Genomic DNA, 20,396 nt, shown 5'->3' with positions numbered 1-20,396 from the left:
ACTCAGGTGTTGTACGTGTATCCCCTACTCAGGTGTTGTACTTCAGACCCCAACTCAGGTGTTGTACTTGTAACCCCCTACTCAGGTGTTGTACCTGTGACCCCCTACTCAGGTGTTGTACGTGTATCCCCTACTCAGGTGTTGTACCTGTGACCCCTACTCAGGTGTTGTACCTGTGACCCCCTACTAAGGTGTTGTACCTGTGACCCCCTACTCAGGTGTTGTACCTGTGACCCCCTACTCAGGTGTTGTACCTGTGACCCCCTACTCAGGTGTTGTACCTGTGACCCCCTACTCAGGTGTTGTACCTGTGACCCCTACTCAGGTATTGTTCCTCCGACCCCTACACAGGTGTTGTAACTGTGACCCTCACTCAGGTGTTATACCTGTGACCCCTACTCAGGTGGTGTACCTTTGACCTCCTACTCAGGTTTTGTACATGTGACCCCCTACTCAGGTTTTGTACATGTGACCCCCTACTCAGGTGTTGTACCTGTGACCCCCTACTCATGTGTTGTACCTGTGACCCCTACCCAGGTGTTGTACCTCCGAACCCTACTCAGATATTATACCTCCGAACCCTACTCAGATATTATACCTCTGATATATGGTCTCACTTTAGATATGTTCGCTGTTTTAGGATACAGGACAGACAAGTCCACACTCAGTGACCACAGATGTTGTACCTCTGATACTTTTACCTCTTACTTTCGATGTTTGCTGTTTTAGGATACAGGACAGACAAGTCCACACTCAGTGACCACAGATGAAAGTGATGATGATGCATCTGACCTTGAACTCTCTTCTGGAAGTAAAAACACATTTATACTGGAGGTAATGTCACAAATCAGATCTTCTGGAAGTAAAAACACATTTATACTGGAGGTAATGTCACAAATCAGATCTTCTGGAAGTAAAAACACATTTATACTGGAGGTAATGTCACAAATCAGATCTTCTGGAAGTAAAAACACATTTATACTGGAGGTAATGTCACAAATCAGATCTTCTGGAAGTAAAAACACATTTATACTGGAGGTAATGTCACAAATCAGATCTGTTTTATACTGTCATGTCACATGACTTTGTATTGCCAGATGTCACATACTTTTTTGACCTAAAATAATTTTACATGGAACATCCCTGTTCAAAGGTCCAGTTTGATGTCCTCCAAAGCCAGAAGGCAAAATTATGTCCATACATTAAATATTACACTAGTACTGTCTCACACCACAGACTTCACACCAACTTTATTTTATTTTGTCATCCAAATTTATGTATAATGTATTAAAAGTTGCTTTTAAGATGGTTGAAATTTTCATGGTTTTAAGAAAAGTTCAAAACAAAAAGGAAAGTTAAATGTGGGATCAACATTTGGCCCCCACTTCAATGAACCATAACCACATCAATGATAAGTCATTATTACTACTGATACATGTAGTCGTAGTGGACCTCCTTGGATAACACCAAGTTGAGACCAGTGATAATGTTAAATCTCCATAGGTGTGAGAAATCAACGATTATTGTCTTAATCAACAATATTTCATTTTAAAATTCTGTCATTAAAAAAAAAGCAAAAAATAAAACGTTGAAAATGACAAGTAAGTCTTTTTCTTCCATGGAATTCACATGGCAAAATGTAGATTCAACTTAATGCTTACGACCTTAAAAGTGATATGTGGTTGGGTTCACATGTACTTAGGATAATTATAAGTTATGATTTTGGACGTAGTGATCTGTACCATAGTTGTAAATACTCTCACCTGTCCTTACCTAGTAGTGCCTGTCTATATACCACTCTATGCAGTTATAGTATTTATAATACCCCACAGAGATAGTAACTCATGTCTCAAAGGGCCTTATAAGTGTTTATGTCCAGGAGCGATAAATTATGGATCCTTGTCCTCAGTCCACTGGTTAGAGAGGACTGGACTCATCAACTGCTTGACCCACAGGTCCTCTTTAATGTTATACATGTATAGCAGGTTATGATTTTGTATAAATAGTTCACATGATTGTGATATATACAAATGGAAAACTGATGAAAAATTTAATAAGCTTGGAGGTCTCATTTTCTCAAAAATATATGTTAACAAAAAAGTTTCCTTTAACTTTAATTCAAGTAAATATAAATTAAGAAAATATCTAAGTATAAGCTTAAGATCAATCAAGAATTATACATGGATTCTTTCCCCAGTGGTTTAGTTCTGATCATAATTAGTCCCCTATCAGGGAAATAGTGGGGGAGTTCTAGGTTTCCTCTCTGTCCGTCTTGCATGTAGGTACATACCTATATGTATGTACGTAATGCTAAAGTTAGCCAGCGCTTAAGTGGTTTCATTCCTTGAGGGATTTTTATCAACCTTCACACAATGATAAAGGACCATAATATCTCGAATAAGTTCAAGTTTCAGGGATTTTGGGTCAAGGTCACTGTTACTATGTTTAGCGGGGGTGTAGGGGACATGTATTGCTTATATATGTTTATCAATGCAGGTCTTCGGTTACAACCTGATCACTTTCCCCTTGGCATAAGAATTCTTATTTCAATGTTAAAGTTTAACACAAGGAAATTCAGTTTGAGAATGAAATTTTTCACTAAACCATCAACTTTGGTATGAATGAAAAGCATCACAGAAAGGTGGTTTTTTTTTTTCATTTTTGAAAAAAAAAAAAAAAAAAAAACTCATTTCCCCAAGTAATAAGTCCTGATACTAGAGATGTGGATGGTTGTGGGTTTGAACTTCTATGTCACAGGCTATAACCATAAGCTATAGTTTATCTCAGTAACTCCATGCCTGTTAATAAGCCCACCTATCTCTGGTGAAGTATAAATCCTGAAAAATGCTTAATCATCATTCTGTAATGGGCCAATCCCCTAATTATGGTAGAATTTATGTGTTGGCCCTCAGGTCTTATAACAGGATTATACAGTATTGGAAATCTTGTTAATCGTTTCATTAATTCATCTGTTGGTGGAGATGACAATAACAAAATGAGCGTAGTGGTGGAGAGGGGCTCAATGCATTCTCTATAAAATCATGTCTGTTTCTAGGTGGATGATACCAAAGACCAGAACATTGCCTCTATTCTGAGTGACTCTGTGACTCCTGAGGGGTTCAATCTTATCAACACAGAGCGGGTCCCTGGTGCTCTGTCAGCAAACCTCACATACAACTTCCAGGTCAGTAGAGAGTTTGAAATGTAAGGATTCGTGTGTGAAAAAGATCCACAAATTAAGAAATTAATTTATGGGTATATATTGACCGGCATAATTTGGCTTGCCGTTTATGTGTCTTTGTTTGGTAGAGTGCCCTGTACAATAATCAGGTCATATGGACCTTTGCATACAGAGTTATGCCCCTTTTTTCAATTAAATTCCAATTTTTACCTGAAGATAATTGCTTGTTGATTGATTACAAATATAGCTTTATTTTCCTTTTAGCAGAAAATATCCTAGATTTTTATGAAAAATTACTGTGGTTTGACCTTAAAATGAGGAAAGATTTTTAATATGTTTCAGATGTTCAACTATGTGTGGCGACATGAGTTCATTCCAACTACTGACAAGAAACAAGATTTTTCTGACTTGTTTGAAAACATTAAAAAAGTAAGTAATCTCAAGGTTGATTTTATCATTCTTGTATTAGAATGCCTTGCACCATTGGTCCCTTGTCCGTCAGTCATCGTATTAAAATGCCTTGCACCCTTGGTCCCTTGTCCGTCAGTCATCTGTCTGTCATCTGTCCATCCGTAAACAATGCTTGTTATCGCTATTTCTTAAAAAGAACCAAAGTGATTCCTCAAACGTCATATGTCGGCTCCCTTTGGCAATGTCTCTGGCAAAATGTCTCTGCTAAGATTATAAAAATTATTTCTCTATGTCTACATTTGGATATGTAATCAGTGAGAGGTACTTGAGAAAAAAAAACAACATTTTCTGTGATGTTTGTTGGTGATCTGTTTCAAGATGAACATATTTCATTCTTTTCTTGTAGAAAATCTGTTTCAAGTTACGAAGAATGGTTCCATGCTGTGTGTGCAAACTTGAATTCAACGTGGAGCTTCCAGATGAGGACGAAATACAGGTTAGTGTAAAGGTCAGAAAGGTCAATCTGAAAGTCAGAAAGGTCAATATGAAGGTCAGAAAGGTCACTTTGAAGGTCAGAAAGGTTAATGTGAAGGACATGAGGTCAATCTGGAGGTCAGAAATGTCAATCTGAAGGTCAAATACATCAATCTGATGGTCAATCTAAAGGCTAGAAAGGTCAATATGCAAGTCAGATGCATCACTCTGAAGGTCAAATCAGGTACACTATTTTGTATTACTTATCTTTTTGTGCATTCATTCATGCATCCATGTAAAACTGATGAATCCCTGGACAGATTTATTTCATTCTGTGATCAAAACATCACAGTATCAAGTTCTACACAGTTGGATTTTGATGATCATTGGTCAAGTTTATATACCAAAGGTTTAATTTGACCACTTGACGAGGGGGGAATTTATATATCTATGTGAATTTCTGCTCACTTTGCTTCTCACCATCAACCACTCAGAATAGTCCCTCAGGTAAGAAACCAGCCTATACTAGGTCCTATAATTCTATGCATATACAAATACTAATTAAAAAATAATCATGAGAAAAACAAAGAGTGCTGAACAACAAAAATATAATTCAATTCAAAATCAAAAATAGATGAAGGGCAAAATATGAACAAGAAAAAGGGGAATAAAACCAGGTGTTCTGGAAGGGTAAGTATCATAGATTTCATGACACCCCGCCTTCTCTTTAATGGCCTGTGTTAGTCCATCAGTTAATATTAATCTATGCATCACAACAAGAGATTCTACAACAATAAGACTTAGATGTAGTTACAAAATGTATATTTGAATGAAAAATACATTTGTGTAGAGGTGTTACTATGTAATTGTGTGTTTCTGTGTTCACTTCCTCCCAGTCACAATATGTCTTTATAACCATAATGCTGACATAGTTATATGTTGAAATGTAAGAAAATGATTTAATATAGAAGTAACCACAAGATATGTGTAAAGAAATATGTTTAATCATTTCTTGTGACTTTTTTTAGATCACACTGACAGGTGTTTGTGTGGGACTAACCGACCAACATCTGGCCACATCTCTCTTGGACATCCATAACTCTGGCACGAAAGGAAACCTCCTGAAAACAGGTGATATATTACACTCGTACACAATATTTATTGACCAGGGGGAGGTAATATGGTACAAATGGAAGAGCAGCACTTTAGGGTAAAGTAGCAATTGGGAGAAAACAGAGTAATTCTTCAAAAGGTGATACAGTAGTTCAGTTTGAAAGATTGTGAAATATTAATTAGCGATCATGCAGATATGGTCTGTATGTAGGAAAGGGGGGAAATATTGTGTGTTTTGATGATTTCAATGATTTGTTTATTTTACAGCTCCTGAAGCTGTAGACAGCAATGTTTGAGGAGAAACACGACGTTATGATGTTGTGTGTCGATGATTTGTTTATTTTACAGCTCCGGGAGCTGGAGACAGCGCTGGTGGAGGAGAAACATGACGTTATGATGTTGCATGGTGATGATTTGTTTATTTTACAGCTCCTCTGTGTATTTACAGCTCCGGGAGCTTGAGACAGCGCTGGTGGAGGAGAAACACGACGTTATGATGTTGCATGGTGATGATTTGTTTATTTTACAGCTCCTCTGTGTATTTACAGCTCCGGGAGCTTGAGACAGCGCTGGTGGAGGAGAAACACGAAGTTATGATGTTGTGTGTCGATTATTTGTTTATTTTACAGCTCCTCTGTGTATTTACAGCTCCGGGAGCTGGAGACAGCGCTGGTGGAGGAGAAACACAACGTTATGATGTTGTGTGTCGATTATTTGTTTATTTTACAGCTCCTCTGTGTATTTACAGCTCCGGGAGCTGGAGACAGCGCTGGTGGAGGAGAAACACGACGTTATGATGTTGCATGGTGATGATTTGTTTATTTTATAGCTCCTCTGTGTATTTACAGCTCCGGGAGCTGGAGACAGCGCTGGTGGAGGAGAAACACGACGTTATGATGTTGCGTGGTGATGATTTGTTTATTTTACATATCCCGTGTTTATTTACAGCTCCGGGAGCTGGAGACAGCGCTGGTGGAGGAGAAACACGACGTTATGATGTTGCGTGGTGATGATTTGTTTATTTTACATATCCCGTGTTTATTTACAGCTCCGGGAGCTGGAGACTGTGGTGGTGGAGGAGAAACTCGACGTTATGATGTTGCATGGTGATGATTTGTTTATTTTACATATCCCGTGTTTATTTACAGCTCCGGGAGCTGGAGACAGCAGTGGTGGGGGAGGAGAAACACAACCTGATGATATGATGTTCCACATGGAAGAGTTGTCAGAAAGCTCACCCAACTTACATAACTACCTCAAAGGTCAGTGTTATTCACCTGGTAATCATAATAATGCTAGGTCATGTGTGACTTAAGTGATGGCATGCTGCAATTCTGTAAGTAGGTATCAAAAATATATTGAAATTAGATAATGATAAGTGGCTGGTATCAAGTCAATGGTCAAGAGAAGACTTTCTACATTGTTAGATGTCATAATGTACTCATATTTCATTTACATGTATTCAAAAAACAAAATTATGCATTTTGAAATAAAAAAACATTTTCCCGATCCAGTTTATGAAGATTAGGATGTAATAATGTAGCTAAGATGTGAATTGAATAAGTTGGTGAAGCATAACTGCTTAATTTCCAATAAATTATGTGTTAGGTAATTTCATTGCTTTTGATATCAGAGGTCAAGGTCATTCTTGTTAACAAACCCCTGCGAAACGATTATGAATAATTCATGAACATTCATGAATAGTTCATGAATTATTCATGAACTTAGTTCATGAATATTCTTGATTTGTTCATGAACATTTTCATGAAATTCATGAACTTAAAACTTCATGAATATTTTTTTGAAATTATGTTCATGAACATTCATGAATTATATCAAAAAGTTTTGGATTCATGAAATCATCATAGTTCATGAATGTTCATGAACATTTCCATACATGATAATTCATGAATCCTTCATGAATATTCATGAACTTAAAAATATGATGAATACTCATGAATGAAATATTCATGAACATTCATGAACCCTTCATGAATATTCATGAACTTAAAACTATGATGAATAATCATGAATGAAATATTCATGAAGATTCATGAACCCTTCATGAATATTCATGAACTTAAAACTATGACGAATACTCATGAATGAAATATTCATGAACATTCATGAACCCTTCATGAATATTCATGAACTTAAAATTATGATGAATGTTCATGAATGAAATATTTCATGAACATTCATTAATCCTGAAATCAAGATTTTCTTTCATAAAATCATCATGTTTCATGAATATTCATGAACTATTCTATTCATGATAATTCATGATTAATTCATGAGTTATGAACTTATTTAGAAAATGAATTTGCATGCATTTTACCACTTAATTTCATCAAAGTTTGTCATGAACTGTATCACTATGCATGTTTGACAATATCCTTGTAGTCCTTCCATTAAAAATTGCATTCAAATGGATCCATCACTTGTTTCAAAATTCATAACTGCTTGAAATGAGTATATTTACACAATCATTTGGATGGAAAATCCTTTTAATATTCTTCAGATAAGAGTGATTTATTTTCATTATTGCATTAATTCTCATTGCACATATGATGTGTGTTTGAACAATTTAGTTAAATGGGCAATGCAATTTAAGAAATGCCAAAGCTATTTGAATATTATGTGCACTATGTAAATTTAGGTCACATGCATGGTGATTGATTTTAAGTTAATTCTTACCTATAAACAGGTTGACATATTTCCAGAGTTGAATATTTCATTTCCTGGTAGTGTTGTATTGATCATGAAACAGGTATGAAAGATAAATACTTGCCTTCATTTGTAAAATAACATGTTATTCAGCTCTGTGAGAAAAGCCTCATGGCTGCCATGTATTGGAGCTCTCCTGCTAGAAGTTTTTGGGCGGGAAAAATTTGGCGGGAAAATTTGGCGGGAAATTTGAAGTTTTCTTATTGTTTCCTTATTCTTCATTAAGCCAACATCAAAATTGTAATATAGACATGGAATTAAATTTAAAACTTTTTAGATATTAAGTTTGTTATTCAATTTAAAATGTAAGGTATTTTTTTATTCAAGAAAATGTTCAATTTTAAGGTCAAATTCTCATTCATTAAAGTTCTTCAAAATTCATTACTATTTTATTCATTTTGATGAATTTTAATGAATATCATCAATGCATGAAAATTCATGAATAGTTCATAATCACATAATATTCTCATTCATTAAAGTTCTTCAAAATTCATTATCAAATGTTCTTACTATTTCATTCATTTTGATGAATTTTAATGAATAACATCTATGCATGAAAGTTCATGAATAGTTCATAATCACATATGATGAACTATCATGAATCTTAATGAATTTGTAAAATTATTCATAAAAGTTCATGAAGAGTTCATGAGAGGTATTTGATGAATATTCATGAACATTTTTTCATGAATCAAAAACTTACAGTATTCTTGAAAGTTCATGAATGATTCATGAACATTCATGAACTCATGAATATCATCTCGCAGGGGAAGCCAGTGTACAGACAATATGTTATCATTGTGAAAGGCGTCCCTTACATTCTTTTTTGGCCATCTGACAAAAGAATTTGAATTATGATATTCCCTGAACTGTGTTTATCTTGTTCCAGTTAAAGGCCCCCATTTCATTTGTAATATGATCTGCTGTAAAACCACAGGCTACAAAGAACCACCTCTGCACTTTGGTTGTTTTGTAACAGGTCATGTGATATTTGTGTTTTCAGCATCCCGGACATCCAAAGACAACATACAGATCAGCAGTTCAAAGCGCTGTATCCACCCAGTAAGTTCACAGGTGCCCTCTGTTAAAACCGAGTCATAATACTTTTACACAAAGAATTTGGATGCATGTTCATTACACATTCAAAGACACTGCTCATTAACTTATGAAATAAGTTTTACTTGACATAAAACACAATCAGTTTAGACTATATATTAGATACCATGAAGGACTTTAGAATGGCCTTGCTTTTTAGCTCATTTTCTCAAAGTGCAAATGAATTTCTGCCATGTTGCAGCTCTTGTCAGGCCTCAACTTTTCCCGTTAAGTAACTTCTTGTCAATAACAAAGAGACCCAGAGTCAGGATATTTGGCCAGTAGCATGCTGCGATGAAGGGCTACCAGGATTGTTTAAATGAATGACCTTGACATACTTTTCTATTTTCTTTTTCAGTACATTCCCAAACACAAGGTTGGCATAGAGATCACACCCCTGTCCTATGTTCCTGGTGGCAAGATCGAACGCTACCTTGGCAACTACAATTTCTTCTTCATTCGAGAAACAACATCTTTACGAGAGGTACATATCTATGATGTAATGTGCTGTAAAACAGCTTGTATACTAGAGATATTTCTATAAAAAGTAAATAATGTTATCCAAAGGGCAGCATGTTTATGAGAGTTCAAATTCTGTCAAAATATTTGAGGGACAACATCCCAACAAAATTTGCTATTTGAGACACATCATTCCTACAAGATTTCATGATCGAGACACATGTAATTACTCTACAAAATTTAATGTTTCAGATACAACTTTCCTACAATTTTGATATTTGAGATACTATTTACAAAAAATGCATACTTTGAAGATAAAATGAATGGATGAACTTATAGTGTGTTTCATAGTTTTCTGTGAAAATTTGCTTCTAAATTTGTTGTAAAAATTTGATCCATAAGAAATGGTCAAATTTCCCTGTTACAGATGGGGGGTGATGGAGGTTTCATGCAGACCTTTATAGCGGAGGTCCTGGCCAATGTTCGTGCCAGTGTAGCCGCCCTAGGAGGTAACGGCCTGGTGGCCTACAGGATGAGTCAATGTGTTCTTCTCAGTAACCCACAGAAAAATCAGGTTAGACATGGCAATGTGATCAGCTGGGATTGTGATGTGTTATTGCAATACTGATATCACGGTGCTCATAATAAATGGTCATCTTTTTGTGGCAGTTTTTTGTAAAGGGCTACCAATGCTCTGTATAGGCTGAAATGACTTTAATCTGACATCATTGGTATGGAGTTAAAGTGTATATGATAACATAAGTTTATAAATATCTTATCAGTATCTCAAGTGGCAGAGGATTGATCAGGAAGATGTCCAGAGAAATTTTTGTCTTCTAAATTACATATCTGACATGTCATGTGATGAAGTAAAAATACACTGTATACAAAACTCCATGTGGAAATCACATCATTTTAACAACTTGCCTTACCATGTATTACATGTATTGCCTTTCTCTATAGAAGTTATAATGATATTTCTCTGTTTCAGAGCCAATGTTTGATCAATGTGTACGGTGATGCTGTGTGTATATGTTACGACGGAGAGTCTACTTGTGGATCCGCCCTGATAGAACCCACAGGGAAAATCACAGATTCTCCTCTCATCATACACACATCAACAACAACATAAAACAACAGGGAGTCTTCCAGTAGATCCTCCCTGATAGAACCAACAGGGAATGTCACCAATTCTCCTGTCATCATACACTAAATGACGAGGAGCATTCCAGTAGATCCGCCCTGATAGAACCCACAGGGAATGTCACCAATTCTCCTGTCATCATACACACATAAACAACAGGGAGCCTTCCAATAGATCCGCCCTGATAGAACCCACAGGGAATGTCACCAATTCTCCTGTCATCATACACACATAAACAACAACATAAACAACAGGGAGCCTTCCAATAGATCCGCCCTGATAGAACCAACAGGGAATGTCACCAATTCTCCTGTCATCATACACACATAAACAACAGGGAGCCTTCCAATAGATCCGCCCTGATAGAACCCACAGGGAATGTCACCAATTCTCCTGTCATCATACACTAAACAACGAGGAGCCTTCCTGTGGATCCACACTGATAGAACCCACAGGGAAAAATTACTGATTCTCCTTTCATCATGAATGCATAGAATTAAAGAAAAAATACAAGTATTATCTATTTATTAAGACTAAATACATGTACGTCGTCTGGTATGAAATTGTACATGCTGCTAGGCCTCGACTTGTAACTACTGCTGACAGTAGATTAAATCTACTTAGAGATTGACTTAAGGCTCTAGTTCTAGTTTTGGTTTTACATACCCGGTATTAACATTAAGAAATATGCATAAAAATGTGCTTCCTGATTTTAAAGATAAAAGTCAGAAGAAAAAAAATCTTGGCCAGACTTAACAATTCCCTTTTAAATGTTAACCCTTTTTTGTATGCATTATTTGTATATTTGTTACAAAAATCAATTTTGCACGTTATGTTGTTTTTTTCTTTTTACTGAGGTTATTTGATGTAACCTATTAACAGTAAAATGTCTGTTTTAAAGTTTTAAATTGACATAAATATCGGTTATATTATTACATTGACTGTCAATGTCATGAAAGATGATAACTCTGCTCATGAATTGTCAGTTTCACAAATATTTGTGGTCTGTTTTCCTGAAATCAGCTCATGTGTGTTCATTCCTAATATTGTAAACCCAGTGATGTGTTCAATGTCCGTGTATTGCAAGGATGGTCGTATTGACAGCTGTGAAAATGTGCTTCTTTGATTTGTCGTTTAATTAATATAAATGAAGATAGGTTATTGAACTAAGCTATGTGTTTGAGTTCATAATTTGCAGCAGACCAAACTAAAATATAATCTTTAATAGCATACAATATTGTTCTGTTAGTTTGATTATATAGTGAAGGGACACAGTGGCCGAGTGGTTAAGGTGTCCCGACACTTTATCACTAGCCCTCCACCTCTGGGTCGCTATTTTGAAACCCACGTGGGGCAGTTGCTTGGTACTGGCCGTAGGCCGGTGGTTTTTCTTCGGGTACTCCAGCTTTCCTCCACTCCAAAACCTGGCACGTCCTTAAATGACCCTGGCTGTTAAACGGACGTTAAACAAAAATAAACTAAACCAATCATATAGTGAACCGTGTCATACACCTATGATGGCTGCACCTTAATGAACCTTAGCACATCCCTGAGGACCTTTTAAAGTTTTTATACATAAACCTTTGGCAGTCTCTTAGGCTGCAACAAATAACACCAAATTATGATCAAATTTGTTCATGGACTAAATCTCAAAGACTTGTTGATGTAACAGGTCCTTTTCAACTATTAGAATCTAACTCCACGTGCAAAACTGTTTGAAACTAGAAAAATGGAGCACTGTCTGGTACCGATGACAGTCATATACAAGTCTTTGTATGGGAACTGTGATGTAAATAACTACAGATTCAATGCTTTCCTGATAAAGTCTTTCTACTAAATTTACTGACATCATCCTACATACTCAAACTCTGAAATTACACATATGGTGTGTGACCCAGGACTGAGAAAGACCAACTCACCCCACCCATGTCTGTCCCCCAGGGACCTGTCCATCGCTGTGGTCATACCAGATGGATAGCACAAATCTTGCCATAGGTGGATACAGGCATTAGCAGAAAAAATCACTGTCTACCTGATCACATCACCCACACACAGCCCATGAAAATGACTATAGGAGACATTCGACTGTAAACCAACCATCTTGAATTTCAGTAGAAATACTTGTGTTATTTCTTTGTGTTGTAATAACCCTGCCTCTATTGCTTGAATGACTTGTGTGTTGGTCTCCCAGGCTTATTACAGGGTTAATGTAGCTGTCTGTTCTGATATATTTACAGACCATTAACAAAGATTTTTTGTTTTCTGTGTTATATCTAATACTCTGATTCATGTAGCTTACTTACGCTGCAATAAGCATATGTCTGGTAATACGCCCACCCATATATATTGCCGTTCATTCATAATGTGAACAAAAGTTATTTCCTTATCAGGTAATAATCCCACCCCCCAAATTTTGCATTATTATTTGGACTCGGAGAGTCTGGATTAAGAGGTTCAAGAATTAAATTTTATATTCAGTAAATTTGATGTTGCATATATAAAATTTTGGAACATGTTTTGCCGTTCCTGCTCAAATACCGGCATTATGATTTTTTGACCGATCAGACCAAAGTCATTACCTACTCCAATAGGTATTATTGTCTGCTTTGATAAGATGTTTTAATTTGTATCGTTAATTTATTCTGAATTTTTCAAAATAATATGTTGTGTTTCCTTCTGCTGATCCCGCATGTATCAACATATCAATATTTTCCATTGATTTTGTATTTAACTCAACTTTTAAGAATTACACTAAGAATTTGGGCCTTTAGTTTTTGTCTTATAACAATGTGTTTGACTGGCCTCAGCCCTGTGAATAATAGTGCAAGTCTCCAGTTTGAGCAAGACACTACCACAGTGAAACCTGTCTTTACCGACACTTTGTGTGGCCGAGACAATGTGTCACTTATGACAGTGTCGGTCGGTGAAGTCATTGTGGCTATGACACTCTGGAGCATGTTGCTGTTCCATTGGATATGGTCAGATGTTACAGGATGTTGTTAATGGTCAGTGGTCAGTAAAGCCAGGTTTCACTATACATTTTTTTACCAACCAAATAAACTACATGTGAATATAGTTTTAATCCTACATGCATGTTTGAGATTTTTATGTACAGCCATTTTATTATTGGGGCATTAGTGGAACATGTCTGTCCCATCTGGATCTTGATTCATAATCATCTTATGATCAATAATGTTAGAATCAGAACAGGTCTTAAAAAGCCCTCAAAATGATGAAAAGGTCTTAAATGGTCCTATAGCTAGATTCAACAAAAAATGTCTTGATTATAACTAAACATCTTTGTGAACTACGGTTGAATATTGATTCTGATATTTTTGAAAATAATATTTTAAATTTTTTAAGAGAAAAAAGCAAATGAGGAAGTTTTTTTTTTCTTTCAAATCTGTAATAGCAGTTATAAATTTCTCCAACAGTCATAATAGTTTGAAGTGAAAAATTAAAAATTGAAGAAAAAAAAATCATTGCTGTTTCCGTGATCATCTAATTTTGAAAGCCTTATTTTTGTATTAAACCTCATATGAACTTTAATTTCATGAACCAAAGATCAAGGCCAAAGTCTTTGTCAGCTAGTATTTATAGGTCAAATAGGGATGCCAAGCAAAAAAAAGGATAATTCTGGATTTTCTATTTATTTTGTTTTAGGAATAGGGCCAATTTTGTCTTATCCTAATTAGTGTGCATATTAAGTGCTATGTTTTATCATTTCCGCTTAATGTTATTATTGTTTATTTGTGTTATTTACATGTAGTTTGTTTAAAAATCATAGATTATAAGATAGTAAACATGTTGTGATATTGTTTGATAGGTGCCAAATTTTAGTTCATTTGAATTTTTTGAACAAAATGTTATTTATGATAGCTCAAATTCAATAAGTTAGTTAGGAGCACTCTTTTTCAGATTTGCTAAAAATTGGAAAGGAGACATCAAAATGCAGATTTGCTCAGAATTGCAAAGGGAGGTAATAATCGAGAAGGGAGATGATAATTTGAGTTATCTGATCCAATATGTTGTACTACACTAAGGAGCAATTAGTTGCATTGGTACAGCATGATTTAATAATCCTGTCAATTCACATTGACAGACATTATGAGAGGTAACCAAACACAATGTATCGTGTATGACACCCAGTTTGGTAATGGTAGTCTAACCCGTAAAATATGAAGTGGTATTTTGAGTTTAATTCATAGAAGAAAAAAAAAATCATTCCTTTTAAAATTGTATTATTCATTTAATACATTGCATAATAGTTGGTAATAGAGTTGTGATGTATACATTATATGGTTTTTGCCTGACAGAGTTAGTGGTATGATGCTGCTACTTCCATTGTGTAGCTGGATAGAAATTTTCATTTGTTTACAATCTGGCTGCCTGAAATTCTAATACAAAATAAAGATATTCAACTGATAGTATTTTGGTTTTTATGTCAATATAGTGTTTAATTGCTTATAGTGTTTAAGTTTAAAGTTTTTTTTTTTTTTATTCCTTATGATTAAAAATGTTGGGGGCATATAATTAACATGATCTACGATATTACTGTATTCATCTGCAAATAAGCCGATGCCCTCAAATGAACCCCCCTTCATTTTTGCTGTGGTTTTACTTCTGGACTGCAGTTAGAGGTAATCCTCATGGGAGTTAAATGTACCAGCATCTTTACTACACAGGATGTCATATACCACAGTGGTATACCATTTTGCAGGTTCCTTAAAAAAAAGGCAAATGAAATGAAAATTAAATCGGTTTTTCCATGCTACCTGTTGTCAAAATATTATTCAAGCTGCTTAAATAACAAATACTGTCATTTAATAACAAAATCACGATTCCAAATATACAAAGACAAGGGTGAGCATCTTCTGCTTCATCCATTATGCCATCAGAATCTAGGTAAAATCTAGGAATGCTACGTCCTCAAAGTGAACACTACAGTAGTGACATTAGGCCTCTGTGACCTTTAATGTAGATCAAGACTACTGGGTATTCATTTGACGAAACTTTATGGACAATCCTCCGTTTGTGCTACTGACGCCCAACGTCATGACTTGGTCATTGAGAAATAGTCAAAGGAAAAAGTTTATTTGTTACTTGGATGACGGACACTGCTGCACCATGGCATAAACTCACCATTCAGGCAGCTGCAGGTGAATTAAAACAAAAAGTAGGAAAAGTCAATGTTAACTGTTGTATACATTTAATATCGGACAGACTATCCAAGTATAATTAGAACATAATTTATTTATTGAAGATAAACATTGCTGACCTGCAACAATGTTGGAATTTCCTGAGTGATCAGCTGTATCCATAGTAACGACAGACACTAGCCTTGTCCTATCTCCAAAATCCAAGGGTTTTCTCAATATACCTTCTCTGCACCCTTGGGACATACACATGGCAGTAACAAAAGCTCCTGGTAAGCCACTTCTTTTGGATTAAGATACTAATAAACTGACCAATCACTGCCCTCATAATTTCCTTTAAAGATTACATTTAGGTGTTGCACCAAAGTTGGAACAAATGCCAGTCAGTATGACCTTGACAAAGAAAGTTGACAGGTAAATACCTTCACATCATATGTAATCAAAGAGATCACATGACCCTTAAAAGTTCACAGATTAGTTTTCTTGTAGCCTGACATAAATGCCAAAGGTGCAAAACTATATTGAAAGAAGAACCATTGGAAGTTGGATTTTGGAGAGACTGTAGATACACCAATACTCTTAATATCATTGATCAACATTTAACAATATAGTCAAATATGGACAGCATGTAAGACATGCATCATTATTGCTATCAATTCTACCCAAAATTACAACATGTCAGGATCATTCATAGCTGGAACTTGTTGCCTGATAGATCTTACTGTCTGACCTAGCATGAAGTTTAAGATGTGTCTTGCTTCCTTTGTAGACACTGTCTTTTCCTGGTTGGCAAACCATATTCTGTTTCTGGTGTGTCTAGAACAAGAATTCTTGAGCCTAGTGCATGATTAATTTTTGGAGTAGAGCAAATGGTCATTTCAAAATATTTCCGCAAAAAATATCTTGATTTTGGTGTTTTATCTTCAGGTTCACTGTCGCATACCGAATCACAGATAGGGCTTTGTGAGTAAAATTCATTTGTAGGTGAATTCATCACTACATCATTCATCATATTCTTGGGCTGGACATACTCAGAAATTCCCCCAGCTTCTTTACTATTGCCTGGAAATAATTGTTTCACTGGAGTGTGTAAGCTTGTGTCATTTTCCTTATTGATGATTGGGGTACATACATCAACAGGACACCTAGGTAAGGGAGAGCACTCTGTACTCGGTCCTATAGAATTGTCTCCAGTATTTAAATCGTCTCTTTCAACACTTTTGGTACTTAGCCTTGAATTTTTATGTTTAACTTTACGTTTCAAAACTGGTTCATTTTCACAATCATCGCCAATCCAGGATGTGAGAGACTGTTTTCTGAGATTTCTCTGATGTTTAGCAACATTAGGAGAGATGTTTTCCTCAATACTCACTTCCTCCAGTACTGAAACACTTGTCCGTGCCTTCTTACTGCCCAAGAACTCCAGAGACTTATATTTACTTCCTGCGTGACCATGACCTTTAACCTGGTCATGACCTGTTGACCCACAAGTACATTCAGGTTTATATCCTTTGTTATCGGCAGAAGATTTCTGTCGTCTTAAAGTCCTACGGCCGCCCTGACCCTCAGACTGGACAGTACTGCTGAACTGTGGCGACACCTGGTGGTGACAAGAAAGCATTGAAACAAAGCTGTATAAACAGTAGTGTTACTGTTGTTAGACAGTCATTCAAGGAAATCTCCAAACACTTCAATTTGTGTTGAGATTGAGATTATATTTTTTTTATTTGTATAGTTCTACTATAATCATCAACTCTCCAAATACCATCTGCTCATACAGTCTATTTGTTGACATCATACACATATTTTAACCAGTCTAATGCAGATACAGGAATAAGCAACCTATTAAAATATTTCCATTCAATTTTAATGTATTTTTGTTTGATTGGATGACTTAATAAGATTGATTACATTATTAAGTACAACTTGTATACAATTCTTTTTAATCACTAGTCTTTGCTAACTTCTTAAAGCAGAAATATAAAGAAACTCAATAATCAAATAGAAAGTATAGCAATGTAAAACAAAACCACAATATACCTCAGATGGCATACAAAATATGAAATATTGAAACTGATAAAATTGAATGTGGATAGAATTACTCATCATTAACATAGCAGTATCTACGTAAGTCAAAGTATGTACATTGTATGTATATAATGTAGTAAATACACATGTATTACCCAGGATGTATGTATATAATGTAGTAAATACACATGTATTACCCAGGATGTATGTATATAATGTAGTAAATACACATGTATTACCCAGGATGTATGTATATAATGTAGTAAATACACATGTATTACCCAGGATGTATGTATATAATGTAGTAAATACACATGTATTACCCAGGATGATTTGTCGAGTTGGTCCACAGGAACAGCCTGGGCAGTACGTGGGTGGAGGGCACAGCACACAGGACTCGGCACATTGCGCTGATTAGCGACAGGGCTCTCTGTAAATATCAATGGTGCCTTCCGGTCCCTGTTAGACTTCTTACGCTTCCGGGGCATTCTACAGCAAAAAAGGCATGGCAAATGATAGCTTACTTGGTATTATCATCAAATAGATATATACCTCCTGCAAATGACTAAACTGAAAATATTCAGATATAGAAAGCCAAACATATAAGGTGAAGGTTATTCATTTGAACATTAATCTTGATAGGGCTTTACTCCAGCATGCTGTAAGCCAAATATAGGGTGTCTGGGCCTCTCACTTAATAATAAGGAGAAGTTATTTAAAGATATTAGCATATTTGACATCTGTGACTTTGAATGTTATTCATTTGTGCCATCTCAATAGCTCTTCACCCCAGGATGTTACAGGCCCAATATCAGGTCTATGGGCCTCTTGCTTAATGAGAAGTTGTTTAAAAAGATTTGACACCTGTGACCTTCCATGAAGGTCAAGCTTCATTCATTTGAAAAACTTTGATAACCCTTCACCCAAGCATGCTTCGTCTCAGGTGACCTAAAAATGTAACAAGCTACCTGGGATAGTGTTGGAGTTGTACAAGCAATATTATGTTAGTGTTACTACTGTAACATCTGTACATATGTATGGTTACTCTATTTCTCATCACACTCGAGATGATTTTGGAAAACAGTCTTTACAATTTAGCCAAGTACCTGTTTGGAAATGCCATGGGTTACCGTTTTAGGATTTCAAGTGTAATGTCAAAGAAACAAATCATCTTGGGTTCCTATTTAAGGAATTTTCAAGTTCATGGTCAAATAAGAAAATTTCTTTGGTTTATGGCTCAGGATCAAAGTACAAAGTCAAAGTAAGAATAGAAGTCATTCATATGCATCTGAAATGACCTCAAATTCAAGGTTAAAGTAAGAGAATACCTACCACCTGGATCATAATAATTTTGAATCCCACATCCCCCCCCCCAAGTCCCCATGGTTTTTAACATATAGTAGCCCCATAACTATACATGTGTCTAAACACAGAACACGTGTAAAGTCATGCTCATCTATGACATTTGCACTAAATGCTGCCACTGTGGTCAATGGAGAAGAAAGTGATTTAAATTGTCATTTAAGTACAAAATTAAATAGCAAATGCACGCTAAAAAGATGACACCCTTTTTGTTACAAATGCATAGAAGAACACTGTTTTATTTCAAATTGTCCTTAATTATATTATTATTCTAAATGCTTTTCAGACAATCAAATGCTTTAAATAACTGTAACAGTCCATGCCACATGTAATGAGGTTCTCCAAAAGACCCTTGAGAGTAGGTTTTTTGACTCTCAAAAATTAGATTTGACTCTTGAGTTTGAAGGAGCATGTCTATTTGACATAATGTTTTGACCCTTCATATTTCTGAGAAATGGTGATTTGACTTCTGAAATTGCTAAAAGTCAAGCGTTAACTGGATGCCCTGATATAATATACAGGGCTTTATATAATTAGCTCTGTGGCAGTTAATGGGCCCCATTCCCAATTGAAATTATTTCATATTTAAGCCAAATTCCCAAAATTTGCAATTTACCCCTGAAAAAATCTCTTCCCAAAATGAGACAACAAGGCCCTTTCCCAAACCAGTGAGAAAAAGCACCGATATATAAGGTACAGTACAACGGTAGGCCTACAGTATTAGTCATGTTTCAGAATCGTACGTATCAGTCGCCTGATAGTGTAATAGGTCGTGAGCATGGATACAGAATATTATTATTTTCTGTGTTCTATTTAAAGGTTGGAGATGGCACAGTCTCCAAGCAAAATAATCGAACAATCTTGTTATAAACAAACGACTGTCACTACCAGGCTTCTTTTTTAATCATGACTGCAGAATGAAAGATAACCATATCCATCAAGAAATACGCAATCTCGCTTTCTGATCATATATCGTTTCAGTGTTCTTTTAACAATGTAGAGGGTCGATCAGACGTCCGATTTAATTGTTCGACTGATCATGACTTATAAGACTTATGTAAATCTCAACAAACCTGCCGCGAAGACGTGTCTGGACTCATTTACCAAAGTTTGTTTTCATTCGCCGCCATGATGAATCCATGGAACTTATAAGAACCGCCGTTTCATTGGACAGGAATTCAGGGCTGACCAATGAACTAGAACGTCACAAGCAGGTGTTTGGGAAGAGCGTTCGGGAAATCTCACG

At 35.8% G+C, this 20,396-nt stretch overlaps 2 protein-coding genes across 3 annotated transcripts in view; one reads left to right on the top strand and one right to left on the bottom strand.

The window, feature by feature from the left end:
• The window catches only part of LOC117335605 (C2 domain-containing protein 5-like), a 49,847-nt gene extending 34,816 nt beyond the window's left edge, over positions 1 to 15,031 (top strand). Inside the window, exons 22-31 of the mRNA XM_033895725.1 lie at positions 730 to 834; positions 3,056 to 3,184; positions 3,524 to 3,610; positions 3,999 to 4,088; positions 5,095 to 5,197; positions 6,328 to 6,441; positions 8,910 to 8,968; positions 9,360 to 9,485; positions 9,888 to 10,034; positions 10,452 to 15,031. Coding sequence (XP_033751616.1) covers positions 730 to 834; positions 3,056 to 3,184; positions 3,524 to 3,610; positions 3,999 to 4,088; positions 5,095 to 5,197; positions 6,328 to 6,441; positions 8,910 to 8,968; positions 9,360 to 9,485; positions 9,888 to 10,034; positions 10,452 to 10,592 — 1,101 coding nt within the window. The 3' untranslated portion in view covers positions 10,593 to 15,031. The remainder of the gene's footprint in view (positions 1 to 729; positions 835 to 3,055; positions 3,185 to 3,523; positions 3,611 to 3,998; positions 4,089 to 5,094; positions 5,198 to 6,327; positions 6,442 to 8,909; positions 8,969 to 9,359; positions 9,486 to 9,887; positions 10,035 to 10,451) is intronic.
• Positions 15,032 to 15,789: 758 nt separating this feature from the next.
• On the bottom strand, positions 15,790 to 20,349 carry LOC117335437. 2 transcript variants are annotated; one of them, XM_033895415.1, is made up of 3 exons: positions 20,224 to 20,349; positions 18,112 to 18,277; positions 15,790 to 17,360 (listed from the first exon to the last, which is right to left on the bottom strand). In XM_033895415.1, the coding sequence occupies exons 2-3, from the start codon at positions 18,274 to 18,276 to the stop codon at positions 16,503 to 16,505; spliced, it is 1,023 nt and encodes a 340-aa protein (XP_033751306.1). In that variant the 5' UTR covers position 18,277; positions 20,224 to 20,349; the 3' UTR covers positions 15,790 to 16,502. The 2 variants fall into 2 exon arrangements, with proteins under 2 accessions (XP_033751306.1, XP_033751307.1); XM_033895416.1 differs by lacking the exon at positions 20,224 to 20,349 and adding an exon at positions 20,039 to 20,211.
• Between the last annotated feature and the right edge of the window lie 47 nt (positions 20,350 to 20,396).

This window comes from Pecten maximus, chromosome 10, assembly GCF_902652985.1.
Source record: "Pecten maximus chromosome 10, xPecMax1.1, whole genome shotgun sequence".
Lineage (NCBI taxonomy): Eukaryota > Metazoa > Mollusca > Bivalvia > Pectinida > Pectinidae > Pecten > Pecten maximus.
The sequence above is the reverse complement of the archived record's forward strand: the minus strand, read 5'-3'. Positions and strand labels throughout refer to the sequence as shown.